Source organism: Panthera leo, chromosome E2, assembly GCF_018350215.1.
Source record: "Panthera leo isolate Ple1 chromosome E2, P.leo_Ple1_pat1.1, whole genome shotgun sequence".
Classification (NCBI taxonomy): Eukaryota; Metazoa; Chordata; class Mammalia; order Carnivora; family Felidae; genus Panthera; species Panthera leo.
In genome coordinates, this window is record NC_056693.1 from 44,465,234 (window position 1) to 44,488,713 (window position 23,480).

Here is a 23,480-nt window from a genome sequence, read left to right on the forward strand (position 1 = left end):
TGCTAAAATACCCTTGGGTTAGAGAATTGTGTTAAGTCAATTAAATATGGCTTTAGAATTAAAATTGATCTGGTCTGAGCCTTTCATTTTGTGAGGAAACTGATTTAGCATTGAACTTGAAGGCAGTTGACAGTTTCAGTTATGAGTAGCTTTATTAAAAGGCTACTCAGATACCATGAAATATCCCCTTTTATCCTACAGAGTCCTTGTTTAGTTTGTTTGTTTGTTTGTTTGTGGAATTAAAGCCTTAATGAACCTTGACGTTTAGGAACCAGTTTATTTAAATAGTTCTTTTCTGTTAATTTTAAACTAAAATCAGAGTAGACTGAAAATAATTTAGTGGTTTGGAAGTGTATTCCAGAAACATGCATATTAATTACTTGGTAAGGCTTTTGGTAGAAGAACTCTGGATTCGATCTGCTCTCTTACAACTAAAATCAGAGTATTGCAATTACAGCTTTCCATGCCAAAGACTGAGCAGTCCCCGTCCTCCTAAGAATCTTGCGTGTAAATTAAAATGTGGGCAAGAACGTAACCAGCCAGATATGTCTGAATACACAAAGGGAGAAGTTAAAGTCCATCATAAACTATGGGAATCTCATTTAAGCATCCATTAGATTTAACACCGAGCTTTGGAGTAGAAATGGGAATTGGGAAACAGCATGGAGAGAATGGTGGCATGGGGGTGAAGGAAGGTTTTGTGTTAACAGAACCTTTTCTTTTTAATTTTGTTAAATTAAAAATAACTTATTTGGCTTCTTTCCGAACTTGGCTGAGGTACTTGGCTTCTAAGAGCAGTGCCTTAAACAGTTCTTTCATTGTAGTTGATTAAAAGCGGAGTCACTGTAGTTTGACATTTACTTGGCTGTCAGAATCCCAAAGAGAAGGTACATTTCTTTCTCTTTGCTTTCCTCCAGTGGTAGAGAAGTTGGTCTTTTTGCCACCAGGGGTGGAATGATCTTAAAACAGGAGTTGAGGTACTTAGTTTAAAAAAAAAAAAAAAAAAAAAAAAAAAAAAAATATATATATATATATATATATATATATATATATATATATATATTTAAAGTTTTTTTGTTGCTTATTAGAAACTGTTACACTAGGAGCATATTATGGTCTTCCTTCTGTCTGGTCTTTGCCTCTTTGTTTTCTCAGTTGGTTCCCGCACTGTTTGAGACTCACTCCACTTACCACACATTCCAGGCTTTTAGTTTTAAAAGATCCTAAAGGTTTGAAATCTAGAGAATCCATTTATGTGACCCATATGGCTTTTACTATGATTACAGATTAAACATAACACGTACATTTCTCCATAATGCTCTCCTATAAGCTTTTGAAATGGTCTCAAAGTTTTTTTATACTAACCATACATTTTTTGTTCTGCAAATCATTGGTATATATGTGGATAAAGCATAAAAGACCATGGATATTTTCCTGATGGAATTCAGTTATTTCATGGCTACTGTAGTGGAATCTTTTAAAAGGCAATATTATAAATTGATACATACTCTACCATTACTACTGAAACCGCTACCTTCCAAATCTATAAGACATTGGTTGTATTTTCTCAAAGATTGGCTTGTAACACATTTTACTTAACCTGATTTTATGATATTCTAGTAGAAATGTCCCAGATAACAGTAATCATCAAGGTCTCAAAGAAGTGTAGTAGTATTTTAACTTGATTTATCTGACACTTTTTATTAGAAGTTTTACTTGCCTATAGGCTAATTTCTTTTGTGTTTGGGGTATGTATTCATTTGCCTGGCAGTGTTTTGGATACATGAAGTTAAAACTCATTTCACGATCTGCTCTGAAGTATCTAGGCCAGTATGTAGGGTTTTTCGAAATTCTTGGAGATTACTGAAAATTGTGGTTAAACACGGTTAATATTCTGTGTTCATACCCTAGCATACTTCTACATATTGGCAAAGAGGATGTTTTGGGCAGCAGTAACCTATGCAAATGGGCTTGTCCTCTGGCAGTGAGTTAGCAGTTCTTTTGTATACACAGCTAATTAATGGAATCAATAACTTCATTTGGTATTTACTTAAATTGAACTTTTTGTTTTTAATGTTTATTTTATTTTTTGAGAGAGAGAGAGAGGCAGAGACAGACAGAGTGTGAACAGGGGAGGGGCCGAGAGAGAGGGAGACACAGAATCCAAAATCCAGGCTGACAGCACAGAGCCCAGTGCGGCGCTCAAACTCATGAACGGTGAGATCATGACCTGCGCCGAAGTTGGATGCTTAACCAACTGAGCCACCCAGGCACCCCACTTAAATTGAACTTAATGACACATTTATAAGATATAATTAATGTGCCATCCAATTCACCTATTTAAGATGAACAAGTTGGGTTTTTAGTATATTCACAGAGTTATGCAACCGTAATTACAATAATTTTGAAACATGTTCATCCCTCCAGAAAGAAACCCCATACCCATTATCAGTCATTTTCATTTCCCTTTAACTCCTCTTCCCCCACCCTAGGAAACCACAGATCTACTTTCCGCCACTAGGTTTGCTTATGCCGAACCTTTCATATTAATACTCTTACGTAATATTTATATAATGCGTTGTGTGGTTTTTGTTTGACTTATTTATTTTTTTTATGTTTATTTATTTTTGAGAGACAGAGTGTGAGTGGGAGAGGGGCAGAGGCGGAGGGAGACACAGAATCTGGAAGCAAGCTCCAGGCTCTGAGCTGTCAGTGCAGAGCATGACACGGGGCTCGAACCCACAAACCACTTAACTGACTGAGCCACCCGGGCACCCCATTCATTTTATTTTCTAAGTAGGCTCCATGCTGAGTGTGGAGCCCAGTGAGGGGCTTGAACTCACAATCCTGAGGTCAAGACCTGAGCTGAGATCAAGAGTTAGATGCTTAACCAACTGAGCCACCCAGGTGCCCCAATATGTTGTATTTTGTATCCAGTTTCTTTCACTTAGCATAATGTTTTCTAGGTTCATCCATGTTGAAGCATGTATCAGTCAGTACTTCCTTGCTTTTTATTGCCAAAATTTTGTTTTTAAGGTTATTTCGGTATTCCCCCTCCCCCCAATTCTGTTCTTCCCATTTCAATGTTGAATAAGCCCTAAGGTCTATAGTCATAATTATTATGATTTCATAGAGTAAACCAGTTCATTTCTGTAAGCTACAAAGCAGTCCTCGGCATGCTTTAGAGCATTTCACAGTTGACCTGTTTGTCACAAGAGTTTGTATTTTTTTTAAAATATGTGTTCAGAAAATGTGATCTTAACTACTGCCAGTGGCAAGCCCAGCTGAATGAGGCATATCATTGTGACTGCAATTAGTCCCTTTCAGTATAGTTTATATCAGTAGCTTTTTTTCCCTTTTTTTCTTTTTTTACATCTAAAAAAGTTTAGGCCATTTCTCTATGCTTTCATTAGTTGTTCTTCACTAGGGAGTACCAGTATGTTACCAGAAATAGAATTCTTGGTGCTCCCATCACATTAGATTTGTAAATGTCAAATTGCATGAAAGATGAAGTTCTGTATGTAGATATTCAAGATTTACATACTTTATTAATCTTTCTTTTTGTTTGAAATTTTTTAATACGCGTCTTCTTCAGGACCCTTCGAAAGATGCCACGTGCAAAAGGTTAGTATACATTCCCTGGACTTCCTTATGCTCAACTTAATATCTGGCCAGAGGTTCTTCCATAAATATACATGTACAACATAACTTAAGAGTACGGTTTGACTAAGGAATGAAAGGTACATACAGCACAGCGAATACAGTCCGGAGGTATTGTGAAACCTTGTACGTTGTACGGAAACAGACGGCGGCTCCGCTGTGGGGAGCACAGTGGAAGTATAAACTTGTTGAGTCACTGTGTTATGCATCTGAAACTAATGTAACATCTTGTTACTATATTTCAGGTACATGTTAATGATATTTCAATTAAGAAAAAGAGGACAGTTAACAACTATTTTTTGGCCAAAATTACTGCACATTCAGTAGTTCCTTACCATTAGCAAAATTAACTTTTACAGTTTCAGTCATTTAGAGTAATCTCAAAAGTTTGTGCCTTGAGTAATTTTTAAATCATGTTGTGACATAAATTGGGATCACATTCAACGAGAGGCCAATATGCAAGGACAAGTAACTGCTGGTAAATCAAGCCAACGGTCTGTGCTGCTCAGCCCAGCTATGCAACTTCTACTTGAAACTTAATCACATTTAATCCCCACAACCACTCTGTAAGGTGGGTGCTATTATTGCATTTTATAGAAGAAAAAAATTATGTATTGCATGCATATTCAGGAATTTGGTTTCTTTCAAAGGATTACTTATGAATATCCCTTGCGGTCATTTTAGTAATATAATAGTATGAACTCTGAAAGGTATATTTTTGTCATCCCTTAAATGCCCTTGAAATGACTGGAATCCTTGGCTTGTAAAAAATCTTTATAGAGATTATATAGATCTGTTTCATCTTTCTGAGCTCCCACTTAAAACATTTCAGAGAGAGAGAGATGTGTTTTTTTCCCCCTATAAAAGTATTGCCTCTTTTTTATTTGAGGTGATGGACAAAGAATGTAAGAAATTTAAACTTAAAGGAAACTATTAGTAAATTCAGCTTCTTTAATATTAAGGTCTTATGCTCAGCCAGCTACTCTGTAGAGAATTTGAAAACACAAGCCATAAACTTGCAATCGATTTGGGCTACACATAACACTCGTTAAGAATTATTATGCAGAGGGGTGCCTGGGTGGCTCAGTCGGTTAAGCGGCCGACTTCAGCTCAGGTCATGATCTCGCGGTCCGTGAGTTCGAGCCCCGCGTCCGGCTCTGTGCTGACAGCTCAGAGCCTGAAGCCTGTTTCGGATTCTGTGTCTCCCTCTCTCTGCCCCTCCCCCATTCATGCTATGTCTCTCTCTGTCTCAAAAATAAATAAACGTTAAAAATTAAAAAAAAAAAAAAAAAAAAAAAGAATTATTGTGCAGAATACAAAAGGAATTCCTACAAATCAATTAAAAAATAATGTAGTAGAATATGAGAAAAGGCTTAAACAAGCACCTTAGAGAAGAGGAAACAAATGTAGACACACACAAAAAAAGGTTTAATTTCATTTGTTATCAGAGAGATACAAATTAAAATCTTAAGGTATGTATTTCACAGCTACCAGATTGGCAAAAATTGAGAATTCTGAAAATAAGAGGAGCTGTTGAGGAAGTGGGTCACCAAGGTTCTTAGACCCTCTTAGGGGAGTGTACGTGGGTACAGTCACTTTGGAAAAGAATTTGGCATTATCTAGTAAATTGGACAATATGAATAACTTTTGACCCAGCAATTCCATATCTAGGGATATACTCGAGAGAAATGTGTGCACAAGTATACCAAGAAACACATAGTAGAATGTTCGTAAGGGCATTATTCAAGAGAGTAATATACTGGAAGCAACCCAAATAACCATTCCTTAATAAAATGAATGAATCCATTCTGGTATATTCATAAAGTGGAATACTACAAAGTAATAAAAACAAATGAGTCACAACTACATGCAGCAACCTGAGCGAATCTCCAAAAGAGAGTTCTGTCTTATGGCTAAGACGTTACTGTTGAACTCTTTGGGTTCAGCATAAATCCATTTCCTCTGCTTCTATGCCCAGTGACAGTTAAGTATTACAAAACATTATATGGGGATTGGCGGCCAACCATTTTCAGTCTTTTGTGCTGAAGAATGTCTCTTTGGTGTTTTCTCAAGGAGCCTACTTTAAAACTTTTTTGTGTCTTGTGGTGGTTCTCCGAGATACCTGAACTGATCACCTTTGTGGGGACATGACTGCAGAGTCCCCACGTGCCATATTGCTGTTGTACATGCCAACTCGCTTGCTTTCCTTTTTTTACACAAAGCTACTCGGCCGACATTCTAAACTTCTCTGGAGCAGCTTTCTGCCATTCTGAAATGTACAAAGCACTAGGCATGTTTAGGCAAGGAGAAGCAGTTTTATTATTGAACCTCAGCTGGTTTTATTGGCTTAAAAACCTTTTAATACCAAGGCTGCATATGTCTTAGTAAGACGGGCATGCAGGTCATTTGGATCGTGGAAGAACTACACCTTAAAAGTAAGAGTGCTAGTAAGCTGTACTAGAGAAGAATTATTTTAAGGAGAGTGATGACTGTCCTGAAATTCATAAGGAAAGTCTCTTACAGGCCTTCTCAAGCCAACTGTCATTTAAAGTTTTTAGTTCCATGTGGGTGTGTATCCTTATTAGTGTCCAGACTTAACTAGAGAATAAGTGCATTGATTGGAATCAGGAATCCATCACTAACTTCGCTTTGTGATTTTGGGTGCCAAGCTTGTATTTCCTGCGTATACAGCGGGTCTAATAGTATCTATTTCTTCAGGCTGTCATGAGGATTAAATGTAGAAAATACAGATGAGATAGATATCACTTTGCCAATAGTTGTATTAGATGGTATTGCTTCTAAATTTATAGTTATATGTATAAAATGGTAGCTTTTTTCCTGTTGAAAAATGTTAATTGTAGAATATGTGAAAAACAAAATACAAATAAGGTATTGTTTTGAAGTTTTTATTTATTTTGAGAGAAAGAGAGAGAGCATGAGCAGGGGAGAGGCAGACAGGGAGAGAAGGAGAATTCCATGCAGGCTTTGCACTGTGGAGCTCGAACTCACGAACTGTGAGACCTGAGCTGAAATCAAGAGTAAAACGCTTAACCAACTGAGCTACTTAGGCACCCCCAAACAAGAAAAATTTAAGCCATCCCTAATCTCATAACCCAGAAATAACTGCTATGTGTCTTTATAAAAACACATATAGAGGCGTATATAGAGGCATATATTTTTAGTATCATACTACACATTCTGGTTTTTATCTTTTAAAAATTGTTTAATATTGGGGCACCTGAGTGGCTCAGTCGGTGAAGCATCTGACTTCGGTCCAGGTCGTGATCTCGCGGTTCTTGGGTTCGAGCCTAGTGTCGGGCTCTGTGCTGACAGCTCAGAGCCTGGACCCTGCTTCAGATTTATCTCCTTCTCTCTCTCTACTCCTCCCCTGCTGTCTCTTAAAAATAAATGTTAAAAAAAATTTTTTTTTAATTGTTTAATATTGTCATGCCAATGCAAATATTTATTTATTTATTTATTTTGCTACTTGGGTGATAAAAGCAGTTAAACTCCAGAGAAAGACAAATATATGATTTCACCTATATGTGGAATTTGAGAAACGAAACATGAACATAGTGGAAAGGAAGGAAAAATAAGATAAAAAAAGAGAAGCAAACTGTAGAGACTCTCTTTTTTATTTTATTCTATTTTTTAATTTTTTAATTTTTAATTTTTTATTTTTAAAAAAATTTTTTAAGGTTTATTTATTTCTGAGAGATAGAGAGACACAAGTGTGAGTGGGAGAGGGACAGAAAGAGGGAGACACAGAATTAGAAACAGGCTCCAGGGTCTGAGCATTCAGCACAGAGCCTGACGTGGGGCTCGAACCCACGAACCGTGAGATCACGACCTGAGCCGAAGTCAGACGCTTAACTGACTGCGCCACCCAGGTGCCCCTTATTTTATTTTTTTAAATATTTATCCTTGAAGGAGAGAGAGACAGAGTGTGAGTGGGGGCGGGGGCAGAGAGAGAGGGAAACACAGAATCTGAAGCAGGCTCCAGGCTCCGAGCTGTCAGCACAGAGCTCGACATGGGACTCGAACCCACAAACCATGAGATCATGACCTGAGCTGAAGTTGGATGCTCAACCGACTGAGCCACCCAGGCGCCCCATAAACCGTAGAGAGTCCTAATGATAGAGAACAAACTATGGCTTGATGGAGGGAGGTGGGTGGGGGATGGCCTGAATGGGTGATGGGGATTAAGGAGGGCACTTGTGATGAGCACTAGGTGTTACAGGTTAGTGATAAATCACTAAATTCTACTCCTGAAACTGGTATTATACTATATGTTAACTAACTGGAACTTACATAAAATTTTGGAAGAAAAAAAAAAGTAGTTAAACTTCCCAAAGTAAATCGAAATTCTTTGCTCATGAAAATATTAAAATGTGGATGTTGAAAGATAGCAAATATTTGGTATCAAGTGTTCACGGCTTCGTTGCTTTCCCCCCACTTCTAGTTGCTGGTCATACTGGATTTTGCCCATCATAGGCGCTATTGTCTTAGGTTTCCTGTATCGTTACTACACGTCGGAAAGCAAATCCTCCTGAGGAGACAGCGTGGAAGTTGGAAAGCATATCCATTGGGAGTGCGAGCTAGAGACTTGTTTGGAGGCCAAGCGATACCCTCTTCTCGAATCCTGCCGGATGTGTACTTCCCCCTTGGAACCCAGATGGTTGGCTAGACATCCACCCCAGACCTGGGGCCAGTGTCCTTCATTTCCCAGAGCCTTACTCCCAAAGCACCTGCTTGTTGTCCTGTGTCCCTGCCGGTGGCCCTTCTCTCCACTGGCTTCCACCAGCCCCCTTTGCATTTCCAGACTTGGTTTTATAATTACAATCCAGATGTCCTTGTGACATTGTCCTTTGGTAAAAATGCCTGGTGTCCAATACTTTGAATGCACATTAGACATTCTTAACAGGGCAACACTCTGGTTTTGAAGCTTTTCTTTTTCCATTTTTCTTTGAAGTATATATATATATATATATATATATATATATATATATATATTTATATATATATATACACACATATATATGTATATATGTGTGTATATATATATACTTAATTCTATTATTTATCATAAGGGATTTAATTAATGAAGTAAAGTTGTGCACCTATAGCATAAAACACAACTGCCAAATGATCTCGTTCCTTGTTTATATTTATTAAAACTAGGAAGAACCATGAAATCCTCTCCTCCCTCCTAAGCTAGTCTAGCAGGTAACTCTCACCACCCCCCAAGTCCAAGTGGTGCTGGGCAGAACTGTGCTTCCGTTGCATTTCTTGGGAGTGGAGAGAAAGAGGGGAGGGGAGAGATGAATTGGGGTGATAGGGTAAATTTGTAGTCCTCTTTCTTTTGAAAAATACTGAAAACACTACTTTAGGACAGGAGTTTAGGAAAAGCACCAAAGACTTCATTTTTTTTTTTTTCCACACTTCATTCTTTGCTTTGGTTTGACACCAGTTTCTAGCCGTCTTTTTTCTTTTCTTTTCTTTTCCCCCCAACCAACCATCTTTTATTGGTAAAATACAAACTTATAATTGTATCTGTAGAACTTCACTAGGGATTTCTGCTTTTAAATGTATTGATTAGCGAATTTTTTCATTCCTTCCCTGTTTTACAAAAGAGACTCCACTTGCTCTGAGATCCAGTATTTGATCTTTTGTTTGTTAGCCCCAGTAACATAACTTCCATAGTGCAGTGGCATTCGAAAGGGGGAGATCATGACAAAAGAATGTTTCCCATTTCATCTATATTTTATCTTCATGGCTCCAATTTGTGGTTTTGTTGTTTTTCTGTTGAGGAAAAAAGAAAGAAAGAAACAACAACTAGTCGTTTTATCCCTTGGATGAATGTTTAATTGAATAGTAGGGCATTATTTAGAATTCTGTTAGTGTTTCTTCTTGGTTCAGGAATTTTCTCTGGCTTATTTGACCTAACTGTTTTCCCCCGTGGAATCACCTGATGACACAGTACACTGGCTGTTTTCTGCCAACAACTGTTTGTGGTGATTTTTCTCCCAATCTTCTAAGGATTACCAGTTTGCTTCTGAGCCATTGTCCTATGTAGCAGGGAGCAACTTGGCTCCAGAAGGACCCTGGATACTGCTGTCTCCTCCCCGCTTACAGCTTGCCATGGACAGGAAAGTGCCCTGCAAGGCAGTGTCTGCCCATGCAAACTAAGAAAAGGTTCAACCCAAGTCTTGCAGCTGAGTGTATTCAGAATTCATCAAAAGAATATTAACCTTGTATTTGTACACTTGGATATGATATTATGGAGAAATTTCAGGGGATTTTTGAGAGACTTTTATATATCAGGGATATGGGAATAGTCAAACTTTTATCTTTAGAAAATTTTGTATAAGATGCCACTTTTAGACAATTTATTGAAAAAAACCTTTGGTTATTATGGAACAGAAGTGTTGATGCTCCTGCCATTTGAAGGCATACGGAAGGGTTGCCTTGAATATGAATTGGTATCTAATTGCTGTAATAATTAAGCTGCATGATTACATGGGTCACATTGGGGTAGAAATAAAGAACAAAGGAGTATTGAGGAACTGGAAGGGGAACATTTAGGCTGAAACTAAACCAGCAGATAAGTTGGATCAATTAGGAGTATGTTGGCAGTCTGTAAAATTAAATGAAAAACATCTGGCTTATAAGAAATGTTAAAGAGTGACAGCCTTAAGTAAAATTGGTGGGGTTTTTTTTTTTGGATATTTTTAGGGTGAACACCAACACAAAAGGTATGTTTTTCTATTTCATATTGGTTGTCTTTTCCTGTTTATATCTGGACTTGTTTTTACTCAGAGCCAGAGGAAAAGGTTTTCAGACCTTGTCTCTACCATCCATGAAATCCATCCAACACCCAGGGCTTCTTTTGATCTGCTGCTAATGTGATGTCACTTTGTATTATAAAAACCACTTTTGGGTCCATTTACTGTTATTCTGCTGCCTACATCAACAGTCAGGCGAAAGGTAAAGCTAGTGTGTGAGTTTGCAGAGGTTTTTCTAAACTATCAGATAATACAGTATGTTAGCCAAACCCACCAGAAAAGCCTTGTTTGCAGAGGTAGGACTCAAATTCTCGAAACAGTTTCAACATTGGTAGGTGGTGCAAACCCCTTTGGAGAGCAAGTGGAGCCGGTCCCTGTCAGCTGAGGGTGCCCCCTAGAACTGGTCTCTGGGGTGTTGGGTTGTTTATTCCCAGGGAAGACACAAGATGTCTGGAGGTCACGAAAGGAGAGGAGGGAAAATGGGTGCCACCAAAATAGGCATGTCGGTGCCAGGTCTCCAAAATTTCTTAGTCCCTGTCCCTCAGGAATCGGTTTTGGTTTCTAAATGACTCCACATTTGTAAGGACAAGAAAGTGGTGGTGACAAAATTGATAGTGTTTAGTTCTTATGCGACCCCTAAAGCAGAAGCAAAAATCCACGGGAACCTATAATTTGAGCCTGTAAAGTTCTTTGGGCAATTGTCGTAAATGCCCAAGTTGTGAGATAAGAGCGTCGTTGAGTTTATGCTCATTTAGTCCCGGTGTGGAGCAAGGAGAAATGCTCTGTGGGCCAGGCATATCATTACACACGGTGTCTCGGGCTTCACATCTCAAGAGATTATCTGGTTAGATTCCATTTTAGGAGACTGAAATGCAGAACGTTAACGTTCATAACTTCCTTCCCTGGGAGAAGTGGATTCAGACATGTCTCAACAAGAGATTGGTGGTTTTTTTGTTTGTTTGTTTTTTGTTTTTTGTTTTTTTTTTTTTTTAAAGCCATCTCATTCTGTTGCCAGATATCACAGAACGAATGGGGAGTTTACTTCACATTTGGGTGTTATTCTCTGAAAGGGCCTGGTTTGGAATTTGTGGGGGTGATTTCAGAGGGAGATTCCGGTAACCCGAGTTACCAACCCAGTATCTAGCATCTTACTCATGAATTTTAGGAGCTGTACTTTTCCTGTACCTATATCCAACATGTGCTAGTTGGGTAAAATATGATTATTTAGCTTCCTTTCTTTTTACTTCACCCTCAACTGTGAACGAGTAATATTAACATTCTTTTTGTGTATTCAGTAATGGAGTTTGTTTACCTATTTTATTTCAGCATATTTTGAACAAAGATCTTTGTCTCTTTCTGCTGGAATGTGCACACAGTGAATGTTTGTTAGAACCACACACAATAAAGATACTGTTTTCCTTTTCTTGCCCTGACTATAGTTATTATTATTATTATTTTTTTTAAAGCAGAAGTGTTGGCTCTGTAATCCTAAGGTGTTCTGGAAGAAAAGATTCTGAGAAGCATAAAAGTCACCTGTATCTATGCAAATAATTGTGTTTAGTGTAACTTGATGGGGAGTTCTGTGGTTCTTCAGGACTCTTTCTGCTACTCTTTCTTTGAAGTGAGTTGCTCAGTTGATAATCACGAGAGGCAAAAATGAAGACTTGTCCTGTATTAATGGATATGAAGTGGCAACCAGGTAGACCAGTTGGGAGTTCTGTTTTTACTGAAACCATCTGGTAAAGAGAAGCCAGTACAAGGTAATAATATTTTGTTATCTGCAATGCCAGTCTTCAAATGATTGTTTTTCTTGGAAATAGCTAAACTGTTGGGGAAAATTAAACACTGAGATTGAAGTTCTAGCAAGTGTGTTAATTAAACAAGGAAAATAAACAATTTTTATAATTACCTTTGAAACATACTGATAGCCTTCTAACACTACTAATGAGACATCGTTCATTAGGGCTTGGTTATTTCACTCTCACGTGAATTAGTAACAGGAAAGGATAGTCCCATTCTTATTATTAGTGTTTGAATCTAATGTTTAATCTCCAATCCTAGTAATTCATATGACTGCAGTCTTCATGATGCTGAGTATTTGGCAGGTAATTGACAAATCCTGGTTGGTTCCTAAAAACCTGAAGTAGAAGATTGTGATTCCAATTATGTAAATTTAAGGTAAGAAATACCCACACAATCTACTAAACTGTTTGTTGGTAATTGTAGGTATTGTTGGTAACCTAACGTTAATTAGCTTAATAGGTGTCTGTACTGTGTATTTAAAGGAACACTCAGCTTAATCACATATTTTCTAGTGCTCAACAAACTTAATTTTTTTTTAAGATTTTTTTTTTTAAAGTGGTTTCTGCACCCAACATGAGGCTTGAACTCACAATCTTGAGACCAAGAGTTGCATGTTCCACCAACTGTGCCAGCCAGGTGCCCCTAAAAAACTTTCTTTTATAAAGCATCCAGGAGAGATGAGAGTTGCTGTCAGATGAAACATGAGGATAGAGCTGTAATACTATTTATCATTTATCTTCCATATACTGTGTGCCTTGCAGTACCTTTGATGGCATTTTGGATCCTTGCCCTTACAGTATCCTTACACCATAGATGGGGATGTCCACATTTTACCAGTGACTTGACTTGCGTGAGGCCACACAGCCCTAAACTTTCCATGTTCTTTATTGAAGGTTCTCGGATAAAAATTCAGCTTCAGCTGTACCAAAATGAATAATGTGCTTGGTGTATCTGCTGCTAGTCTTTCTATACAGGTGTTTCTGTGTGTGCTCAATGAAATGCCATCAATAATAATCATTTTCTGAATTAGTAGATTACTAAAAAATGGGCATGGTCTTAGGAGTCCCTGAAAAATCTTGGTTGTTGAAAAGAATCCTGTTGCTTCAGTGGAAACAATATATTTAAAATGATTCTCATATCCCTTGCAAAACAGCTTCTTTTTTTAATTATTTTTATTTTTATTTTATTATTTTTAATTTATATCCAATTTAGTTAGCATATAGTGCAACAATGATTTCAGGAGTAGATTCCTTAGTGCCCCTTTCCCATTTAGCCCATCCCCCCTCCCACACCCCCTCCAGTAACCCTCAGTTCTCCGTATTTATGAGTCTCTTCTGTTTTGTCCCCCTCCCTGTTTTTATATTATTTTTGTTTCCCTTCACTTATGTTCATCTGTTTTGTCTCTTAAGGTCCTCATATGAGTGAAGTCATATGATTTTTGTCTTTCTCTGACTAATTTCATTTAGCATAATACCCTCCAGTTCCACCCACGTAGTTGCAAATGGCAGGATTTCATTCTTTTTGATTGTCGAGTAATACTCCATTGTATATATACACCACATCTTCTTTCTCCATTCATCCATCGATGGACATTTGGGCTCTTTCCATACTTTGGCTATTGTGGATAGTGCTGCTATAAACCTGGGGGTGCATGTGTCACTTTGAAACAGCACACCTGTATCCCTTGGATAAATGCCTAGTAGTGCAATTGCTGGGTCATAGGGTAGTTCTATTTTTAGTTTTTGGAGGAACCTCCATACTGTTTTCCAGAGTGGCTCACCAGCTTGCATTCCCAGCAAAACAGCTTCTTGAAAGCAGTTAATGAGAATTTAGATTTTTACTATGTTACTAGAAAAAATTTGTTTTAATGTTTTATTTATTTTTTTGAGACAGAGTTCACGTAAGTGGGGAGAGGTAGGGAGAGGGGACAGAGGATCCCAAGGGAGCTCTGTGCTGACAGGCTGACAACACAGAGCCCAGGGCTCAAACTGACGAACTGCAGTATCATGACCTGAGCTGGACGCTTAACTGACTGAGCCACCCAGGTGCCCCAGAAACAACTTTTGATCAAAGGCAATCAATAAAAGAAAGTTGAGGACTATTGATGAAATCTTTAGGTGGCAAAGTTGAGAAGCTCTTGCATGACTTCACCTGTCCCATCACTCAGTCTAGGACCCTTGATAAGATTTAACCTGGAAACACATAGGTAAACTTATAGTTTTTAAATGAGAAGTGATTGGTAATTGGTTGGCTTGAACTTAGCCTCTTCTTATCTCTACAAATCATGTGGACATCTGAGAAGTGGAAATCCTGTACTTCGTGCCATGTACCATAAGATTTGGACACGGTCATTTCCAGTTTTTGAGATTGTTACATCCTAAAAAGATAATTCAAGCTGAAGTGTGATCAAAAGAGGCACAACATAGCGCAAATAACAAATGCTGTTTGTTACAAGTGTGACATGGCATTTTTTATTCATCAGTGCCAGCCCCTCGTTTGCTCCTGGCCCTGATCTCTGTACTCAAACACTGAGGTTAACTTTATTTTTATTTTTTGTTTTAAAGTTTTATTTATTTAAGTATTTTCTACACGCCACATGGGGCTCGAGCCCACAACCCTGAAATCAAGAGTCGCACGTTCTTCCAACTGAGCCATCCAGGCGCCCCACATTGGCGTTAACTTTAGCACTACGTGGACCCGGAAAGAAAAAAAAAAGTAAAAAACCAGGTGCTTGAATTTCACTTTTCCTTAGAGAATCTTGCTTTTGCGGTTTTGTTTTTCTAGTTTCCTCATCTGAGTTTTTCAGAAAGGAGAGGTGGCATCTCCTTACAGAACAGCAGATGGTGTCCAGAGTAAAAATGAAGCTTCTCATGAATCTGCCCACTGATTTAACTACCCAAGAAGTCTGATAATCAGGAACAAATAGAGAAATGGGGGACGCTACATCCTGAACGGCACAGGAAACAGCTCTCCAAGACTCCATTTGACACCCTTTCTTCCCTGAATCCTTTACATTTGTTTTGTTTTGTTTTTCTTTAGCTCTCATCCTAACCCCTGCCCTGCCCTGCATTGAACTACTTTGCCTTATGTTTCACTGACAAATTACAAGATAACACTTCAACTATGCTTCTCTTCATTTTAAAGTATTGTGGTACAGGGGCGCCTGGATGACTCAGTCAGTTGAGTGTTCCATTCTTGATTTCAGCTCAGGTCATGATCCCAGGGTTGTGGGATCCAGCCCTGCGTTGGGCGCCATGCTGAGCGTGGAACTTGCTTGGGATTCTTTCTCTGCTTCTCTTTCCCGTTCGCATGCATGCATGCACACTCTAAAAATAAATAAATAAGTAAGTAAGTAAATAAATAAGTAAGTAAGTAAGTAACACAAAAATGTACCTTTTAATCTGTCCTAGAAAACATTTGGAAGAAATAGAGCTGACTTGTTTATGATCTGTCCCATCCATGTGAACTAGCACAGATCTCTTCGAACATCTTTGTTGACCTTCGTTTAAGGCTAAATTCTACCTCTGGACCTTTTGTGTATGGGTCCATAAATTTGCTTTTTGTCTCAAGCTAGTTCAAATGTGTTTTGGTTTCTTTTTAAGATTTTATTTTTAAGTAAGCTGTATACCCAATGTGGGGCCCAAACTCATAACGCCGAGATGAAAGAGTTGCATGCCTTACTGACCACTATGGCCTCTGCGATTTATCTGACCTTAAATGCCTGCCTTGGTAATGATGTCTTTGTAAGGATTCTGCCTCTCCACGTGTACCCAGGTTCCCCTAGCGCAGAAACTCACTTTTTATTCTGTGCTAAGTCTACATATTTTTACAAAGAAGAAATACTCTTCATTTAAAGAAAAGATACACATTATTTTTTCCAGAGAATAAGATAGAGAAACCGATTTAAGCTGACATAGGTAGAAGGGAACTTACTTGTTATGAATCAGTTACGAGTATCTGATGGAACTCAAGGTTGGAAGCATAGCTGGACCTCAGGAGGAACTAGGACTAGGAATCCAAAGATCAATAGGAATCAGGGTGGCTACGTTAGTTTCCAGTCCAAATGCCTAATGGGAATTAATTCCTACAAGTGAGAATGTAGTCAGCCAGATAGTATCACAGTGTCTACTTCTAGTCCCATCAAGGGCATGGGGACACAGGGTTGAATGGGAGGGGGATCACAAGGGAAGCAGTTCCCCAAGGCAGACACTGTAATCACACACTGTGTGTGTGTGTGTGTGTGTGTGTGTGTGTGTGTGTGTGCATGCGCGTGCATTTAAGTTCTTTGGTAATGGACCATCTGTGCCATTACCAGGGTCTTCCGCAGGGAGGAAGGCAGAGTCTTCCGCATCCCTCATGGTGCCCCGCGTTAAGCCGGGCCCTAGGGCGGGCTAAGTACATTGAGTATGATTTATCATGCTGTGTCTGAATGAACAACCATAGCCAAATTTGTTGAAGAACTATCTAGGACTCCCAAGTTGAGTTTTGAGGTGAATCCCAATGTTGCCTACGCCACTAACAACCAAAAACCCCGTTCACCCCTGCATGCCCGCAAACCATCCTGTTTTCTCTGTAAATAGATTCAGCTGCCAGTATTTATTGGTTTCCTGTAAATATTTTAAGTTTTATTTTTTAGAACAGTTTTAAATTTACAGAAAAACTGCAGATAGTGATTAAAGTCCATACTTTATTCATATTTCCTCACTTTTTACGTGTCATTTTTAAATTTTAGAATAGCACATCACATTTAATTATCATGTTTTCCTTGGTTCCTCTTGACTGTGACAGTTTTGATGACCTTGACAATTTTGAGGAGTACTGGTTAGGTACGTTGTAAGATGCCCTCTATTGGAACTTGATATTTTTCTTAGATTGAGGTTATAGGGTTGGGGGTAGGAAGGGGTGGGAGGTGGGAGGAAGGCCACAGAGGTGAATTGCCATTTTTATCACATCAAGGGTATATACTATGAATATGACTTTGTGACTGTTGATGTTGACCTTGATCAACAGGCTGAAGTAGTGTTTTTTAGGTTTCTCTACTATAAAGTTCTTCTTTGATTTTTTTTTTTTTAACGTTTTATTTTTAAGACAGGGAGAGACAGAGCATGAACAGGGGAGTGTCAGAGAGAGGGAGACACAGAATCTGAAACAGGCTCCAGGTTCTGAGCTGTCAACACAGAGCCTGACACGGGGCTCGAACTCACGGACCGCGAGATCATGACCTGAGCCGAAGTCGGCCGCTTAACCGACTGAGCCACCCAGGCGCCCCTATAAAGTTATTATTTGGAAGGAACTTACATACTATTCCATATAGGAAGTCACTATGGGCAGCCCACATTTCAGGAATGGGGAGTTATGTTCCACCTCCTTGAGGGTGGAATATCTACATAAATTATTTGTAATTCTTACACATGGGAGTTTGGTTCACAGAATTTTATACTTGATTAATTTTTAGATTGCTTTAAAAAAATTTTTTTAGTGTTTATTTGGGGGAGGGGCAGAGAGAGAGGGAGACATAGAATTGGAAGCAGGCTCCGGGCTGCAAGCTGTCAGCACAGAGCCCAATGCAGGGCTCGAACCCACGAACCACAAGATCATGACCTGAACCGAAGTCGGACACTTAACCTACTGAGCCACCCAGGTGCCCCTAGGTTGCCTCTTTAAAAGTGTGTGTATGTATGTATGTATGTATGTATGTATGTATGTATGTGTGTAAGTAACTAAGCAAGGAATCTCTACACTCACTGTGGGGCTTGAACTCATGACTCTGAGATCCAGAGTTGTGTGCTCTACTGACTGAGCCAGCTAGGGGCCCCTTTAGATTGTTTTTTGGGGTGCCTGGGTGCTCAAGTTGTATGAGTGTCTGACTTTAGCTCAGGTCATGATCTCATGGTTCGTGGGTTTGAGCCCCACATTGGGTTTCGTACTGATAGTGCAGAGCTTGCTTCAGTTTCTCTGCCTCCCTTTATCTCCTCTCATGCTCTTTCTCAAAAGTAAGTAAACATTTAAAAAAATTAAATATAGATTGTTTTTTGAGCACCCTAAAAAAATTATAACAGGGAGTTCTGATTGAACATAGTAACTCGAGTAAACTTGTTTTTCTCTGCTCCCTTCCAAAAGCCACACAAATGAGAGTAAGGTATAAAGAGAGATCTAAATCCATAGACAGTGAATGAGAGAGTACACTTTAGTTGATGAAAGATCTCAAGAAAATTTCGGAAGAAGGAAGGCCAGTAAACTTAGAAAAACAATTTAAATGCCTACAGGAAGAAAAGTCAACAGGAATGAAGTCACACCACAGATCCCTGAAAAACTCATAAATGGGAAGCACTGTTTAACTGTGAGTGTAGAAGGTGTGTAGCACCCTTGAAAACAGTGAGTTAAACTTCCCTCCCAATGCCCGCTCCACCAAACCTAGCCTGCACAGAGAGGCAACTGTTCCTCTCCTGACGAAAACTGGAGGCTTAATCCTGGGCAAAGTTGAACCTGAGACGATCCTGATGGGCGATCACAAGGCTGAGCCACGGGCAGTGGCAAGTAGAGTGGAAAGTAGGGCTTAAGTGGAAGTTCATACTAATTGCTGAGACCTCCGCCCTCACCCCTTGGCTCCTCAGATACAATAGGAATAGGAAGATTCCTCTCGGGAGAAACTCATCAGTCCAAGAGAAGATCTACGGATAAGTGACATTTGGTGGCTTCCACATGCTCACCCTGTAGTGAAATCCTTCAGTCAACAAGCTTTGCTGTTGCAAAACATCCACAAAGGTGTATGGTGCCTTGCTTAACAGTTGAATATGAATGGAGAGCCAAGGACTGTCAACCATTCTTTGAAAGCCTTAACATGATAGAGATCAAAACAAATAGGGGAAAAGTCAGAGTAAAAGATAAGGCAGAAGAAAAGCAACCAAAAAAACACAAACTCCCTGATAACTTCAGCGAGATGATACTGTGCCCACCTACTACAAACTGTACAAACCTAGGATGTGATTTACAAAGGAACATTCAAATAAAAATAAAATGGAACATTAAGAGAATGAGAATTATGAAAATTACAAATTTGAGTCCACCAATGAATGCTAAAATCAGTGGGCAAAAGCTTAAGTAGAAACAGGATATTTGCATAGCCTCTAAGTATCTCCCCCAAAGCATTTATTAGTCACAAGGACAAAAGCAGTAATTTTACAGTGAAGAAAGCTGGCAGGTGATTCAATTTAACGTCCCCAGCAATAAATAACATCATGTACCCTTGAAATGATGCCTTGAGGATACATCACCCCCACTGCATTCCCCATAATTTATAACCTCTGTCTAATCATGAGAAAATATCAGTCTCAAGTTGGCAAACGTTCTACCAAACCACTGACCGGTTTCTTCAAAAGTTGTCAAGCTCATGAAAGACAAGGAAAGACTGAAGACCTGTCACAGATTGGGGGTGGGGAGATTGACAAAGGAGGAATGACAACTAAATGCAATTGGGATCCTGGATTGGCTCCTGGAACAGAAAAAGGAAATGTCTTTTTTCTTTGTCACCAGTGGAAAAACTGGTGACATTCAAAAAAAAAGTCTGTACTTTTCTTTTTTTTTTTTAAATAAAGTCTGTACTTAATAGCACTTTTGCAATGTTAACTCTTCATTTTGGTAATTGTTCTTTGGTTATGTAACATGTTGACATTAGAGGATGCTCAGTGGTGAATATATGGGAACTCTGTACTATCTTTGCAAATCTTTATAACCCTAGAATTATTTCAAAATAAAAGGTTTTTTCGTTTTGTTTTGTTTTGGTTTTTTGTTTTGTTTATTTAAAGCAGGAATAAAAAGGAAAGCAATAGCAGGATTGGAAAATAAAAATGAAGAAATCCTCCCACAAGGTAGAACAAAAAGGAAATGATGGAAAGTGAGAGGTTCACATAAGAAGATAGATACCCTGTAGGAAATCTGGAGGTGAAAATGAAGAAATTGTCACAGAAATAATACAAGAAAACATCCCAGAACTAATAATTATGATTTGGGGTCTGGAAAGGAGCCCTGAGTGCTCAGCACAATAATGAAAAAGGGACTCCTGCAGAGGCCTGTCATTGTGGAATTCCAGAACACTTGAAGGATTAAGAATAAAGTCCAAAATCACAGACCGTGGCAACACTTTGGATCACCTTGAAATCATGGTGAAACATGAAGAAATACCATCTGTGGCCATGCCACACATCAGTGAAAACAGAATCTCTGTTTCAGGGGAATCTGATTCATGGTGACAGTTGAGAACCACTGTCCCGTAAGCTTCCAAAGAGAAACAACAGATGACTTACAAAGAATCAGGAAACCTGTATCCGTGACCAACAACACTGTAAACAAGAACACCAAGCAACAATGCCTTCTGAATGAATATATCTGCTAACCTAGAATTCAGGACACTTAAGAAATCTCTTGTTCATGAGAATTAAGAATTATCACCTTTAGGGGCGCCTGGGTGGCTCAGTCAGTTGAGCGTCCGACTTCTGCTCAGGTCATGATCTCACAGTCTGTGAGTTCGAGCCCTGCATCGGGCTCTGTGCTGACAGCTTGGAACCTGGAGCCTGCTTCAGATTCTATGTCTCCCTCTGTCTCTGCCCCTCTCCTGCTAATGCTCTATCTCTCTTGGTCTCAAAAATAAATAAAAAAAAAACATTAAAAAAATTTAAAGAACTATCACCTTTAAGTCTATCCAAGGTTTGGGCTTTTTCTCAAGACTTTTTTTTTTTTTTTTTTAAGTGGGTGCACCCATTTTTCTGTATTTGCTATGCCTATTCCTTCCAAGCTATTCTTTCTTTTTTTAAATTTTTTTCTTAGTTTTTAAAAATATTTTTTAATGTCCATTCATTTTTGAGAGAGAGAGAGACAGACAGAACATGAGCAGGGGAGGGGCAGGGAGGGAAACACAGGATCCGAAGTAGGCTCCAGGCTCCAAGTTGTCAGCACAGAGCCCAGCACAGGGCTCAAGCCCATGAATGGCCATTATCATGACCTGAGCCAAAGTTGGACACTTAACCCACTGAGCCACCCAGGTGCACCCTAAGCTATTTGTTCTTAAACACATTCTTTATTCAAGAACCGCTTAGTTTTCAGTATCTTCTGTGATCGGACCCAATACCGCCTATCAGATTTTATTACCTAGATCTTCTGCTCCCCGCCAGTCACTCCCCCTACTATCTACTACGTCCACCTGCACTTTCCCAGTTTTTGTATCCTTGAAAGTTCTTTTCCATGAGCCAGAATATCCACCTCCATCCCATTCCTAATGCCAAGTGGGTTTTTTCATGAGTTTTGATTCCTGTTGACCAGTCTGGGTTGCGAGTCGCACTGCGTCTGGTCTGAGCTCGGCGGGAAGTGGAGCCACCCTGGCGTTCATAGCAGTGCCCGCCACAGGTACAAAGAGTGGCAGCAGATGGGAGGCACATTTACCATGCTGGATGAATCATACCCAGACTGCACAGTCAGATGCTGAGTCTCACTCTCTCTATGAAACCTCACATTACCCCAGTCCACTCACTTCTTCCTTCTCTAAGTGCCCATCACACTCATAACCATTTTCATTCTTTGGTGCCAGACTAGTTCCTTTGTTAATCTTTCCAACTAGACTGGAGTGTCCTTGAAAGAGAGGATTGAGCAGTATACTTCCTTTGTTTCTTCCCTGTACAGGGTGCAATGTTCTACACATTGTAGGTGCTCGGAATACATTTGCTCGGTTGGAGTAGGCATAGTCGTCCCTCACCTTCCCCGCGGGCTCTTTTTTGGCAGTTTCAGTTACCTGTGCCGGCTGTGGTGTGGGAGCAGATGATCCTGCTTCTGCGGTATGGTCAGAAGGTCAGTCGTAAGCTAACACCGTGTCACAGTGACTATGTCATCCACCCCTCGCTTCATCTCCTCGTGGGGGCATTTTGTCATCTCACATCATCACAAGGAGAAGGATGTGTACAGTACAATAAGATACTTTGAGAGAGGCACCACATTCACATAACTTTTATTATAGTTTGTCGTTAAAATGGATTTTTTTTAAGTTTGTTGAGAGGGAGAATGCGTGTGCGAGTGGGGGAGGGGCAGAGAGAGAATCCCAAGCAGGCTCCATGCTTTCAGCAGTGAGCCCCCCAGTGCATGGCTCGAACTCATGAACTGTGAGATCATGACCTGAGTTGAAATCAAGAGTCAGGAGCTTAACCGACTGAGCCACCCAGGTGCCCCAAAACTGTTTTTTTAATTATTAGTTATTGTTAATCTCTTACTGTGCCTAACTTAAAAATTAAACTATATCATAGATAAGTGTGCATGGGAAAAAACATACTTAGGGTTTTGTATTATCGCTTGTTTCAAGAATCCTTTGGGGATCTTAAAACTGACTTACTGAGAAGGGGGACCCATTATATAGGGACGTAGAAAATGTACCCTCTGCTGGTATGGTAGAAATGAGCATTCTTAAAATCTCTACAACCTTAATCTGACCTTTGTAGAGCAAATGAACAAGCTCTTCATACCATTTGGGAATCTTCATTATAATGAAGGTCTGTACCTTCTATTTTGACTCTGTTGGGTCTTGGCATTGTGCGATACTCAACTTCTTTCAAAAAGGTCTGACCTATACCAGAGAGCAAACTGGGGTAGTTTGGGATTATAAATAAAAGATAAATTCCCAGTTGATATACATAGAAATAGTAAAATATATATGCCTCATATGTTATTCATGAGAAAGAACTGGAATTCTAATAACAACGAACATTCGAACATCCAGGAGTTAATTGGAAGAGTGCTGGTTATAAAAAAACAACAACCCACAATTAAAATGATTGATGATGGGGCATCTGGCTGGCTCAGTTGGAAGAGCATGTGACTCTTCATCTTGGGGTCGGGAGTTCCAGCCCCGCGTTGGGTGCAGAGATGACATAAATAAAAAACTTAAAAAAATAAAATGATTGATGATCACAGGGTATTTATTTTTACTTTGGTAAAAAGGAATACATTTTCTGAAACTGGGGGACAGGGGTTAGACCCGTTGGGATCAAATGTGTTTGATGTATTTTCCCATATTAGAACTATACAGGTTTTTTTTTTTTTTTTTTTTTTGATTAAAAGAACATTTTATTTCATTATTTTTTTTTAACATTTATTTATTTGAGAGGGAAAGAGAGAATCCCAAACAGGCTCCACACTGCCAGCAAAGGGCCTGATGTGGAGCTCGAACCCAAGAACCGCGAGATCATGACCTGA

At 39.2% G+C, this 23,480-nt stretch overlaps 1 protein-coding gene across 5 annotated transcripts in view; it reads left to right on the forward strand.

Annotated features, from left to right (window-relative positions):
- Window positions 1–23,480, forward strand: part of LOC122209114 (cytochrome b5 type B) — a 110,349-nt gene that overhangs the window by 25,867 nt on the left and 61,002 nt on the right. For 2 of the 5 annotated variants that reach the window (XR_006197456.1, XM_042920758.1), the window contains exon 4: window positions 3,596–3,624. Coding sequence is in view for 4 of the 5 variants with exons in the window: in XM_042920758.1 (XP_042776692.1) it covers window positions 3,596–3,624 (29 nt within the window). In the remaining variant the exon portion in view is untranslated. Of the gene's footprint in view, window positions 1–3,595; window positions 3,625–4,091; window positions 4,787–8,122; window positions 8,642–23,480 lie in introns of those variants that run through there. The other 3 variants (XM_042920761.1, XM_042920760.1, XM_042920759.1) reach the window with 3 other exon arrangements.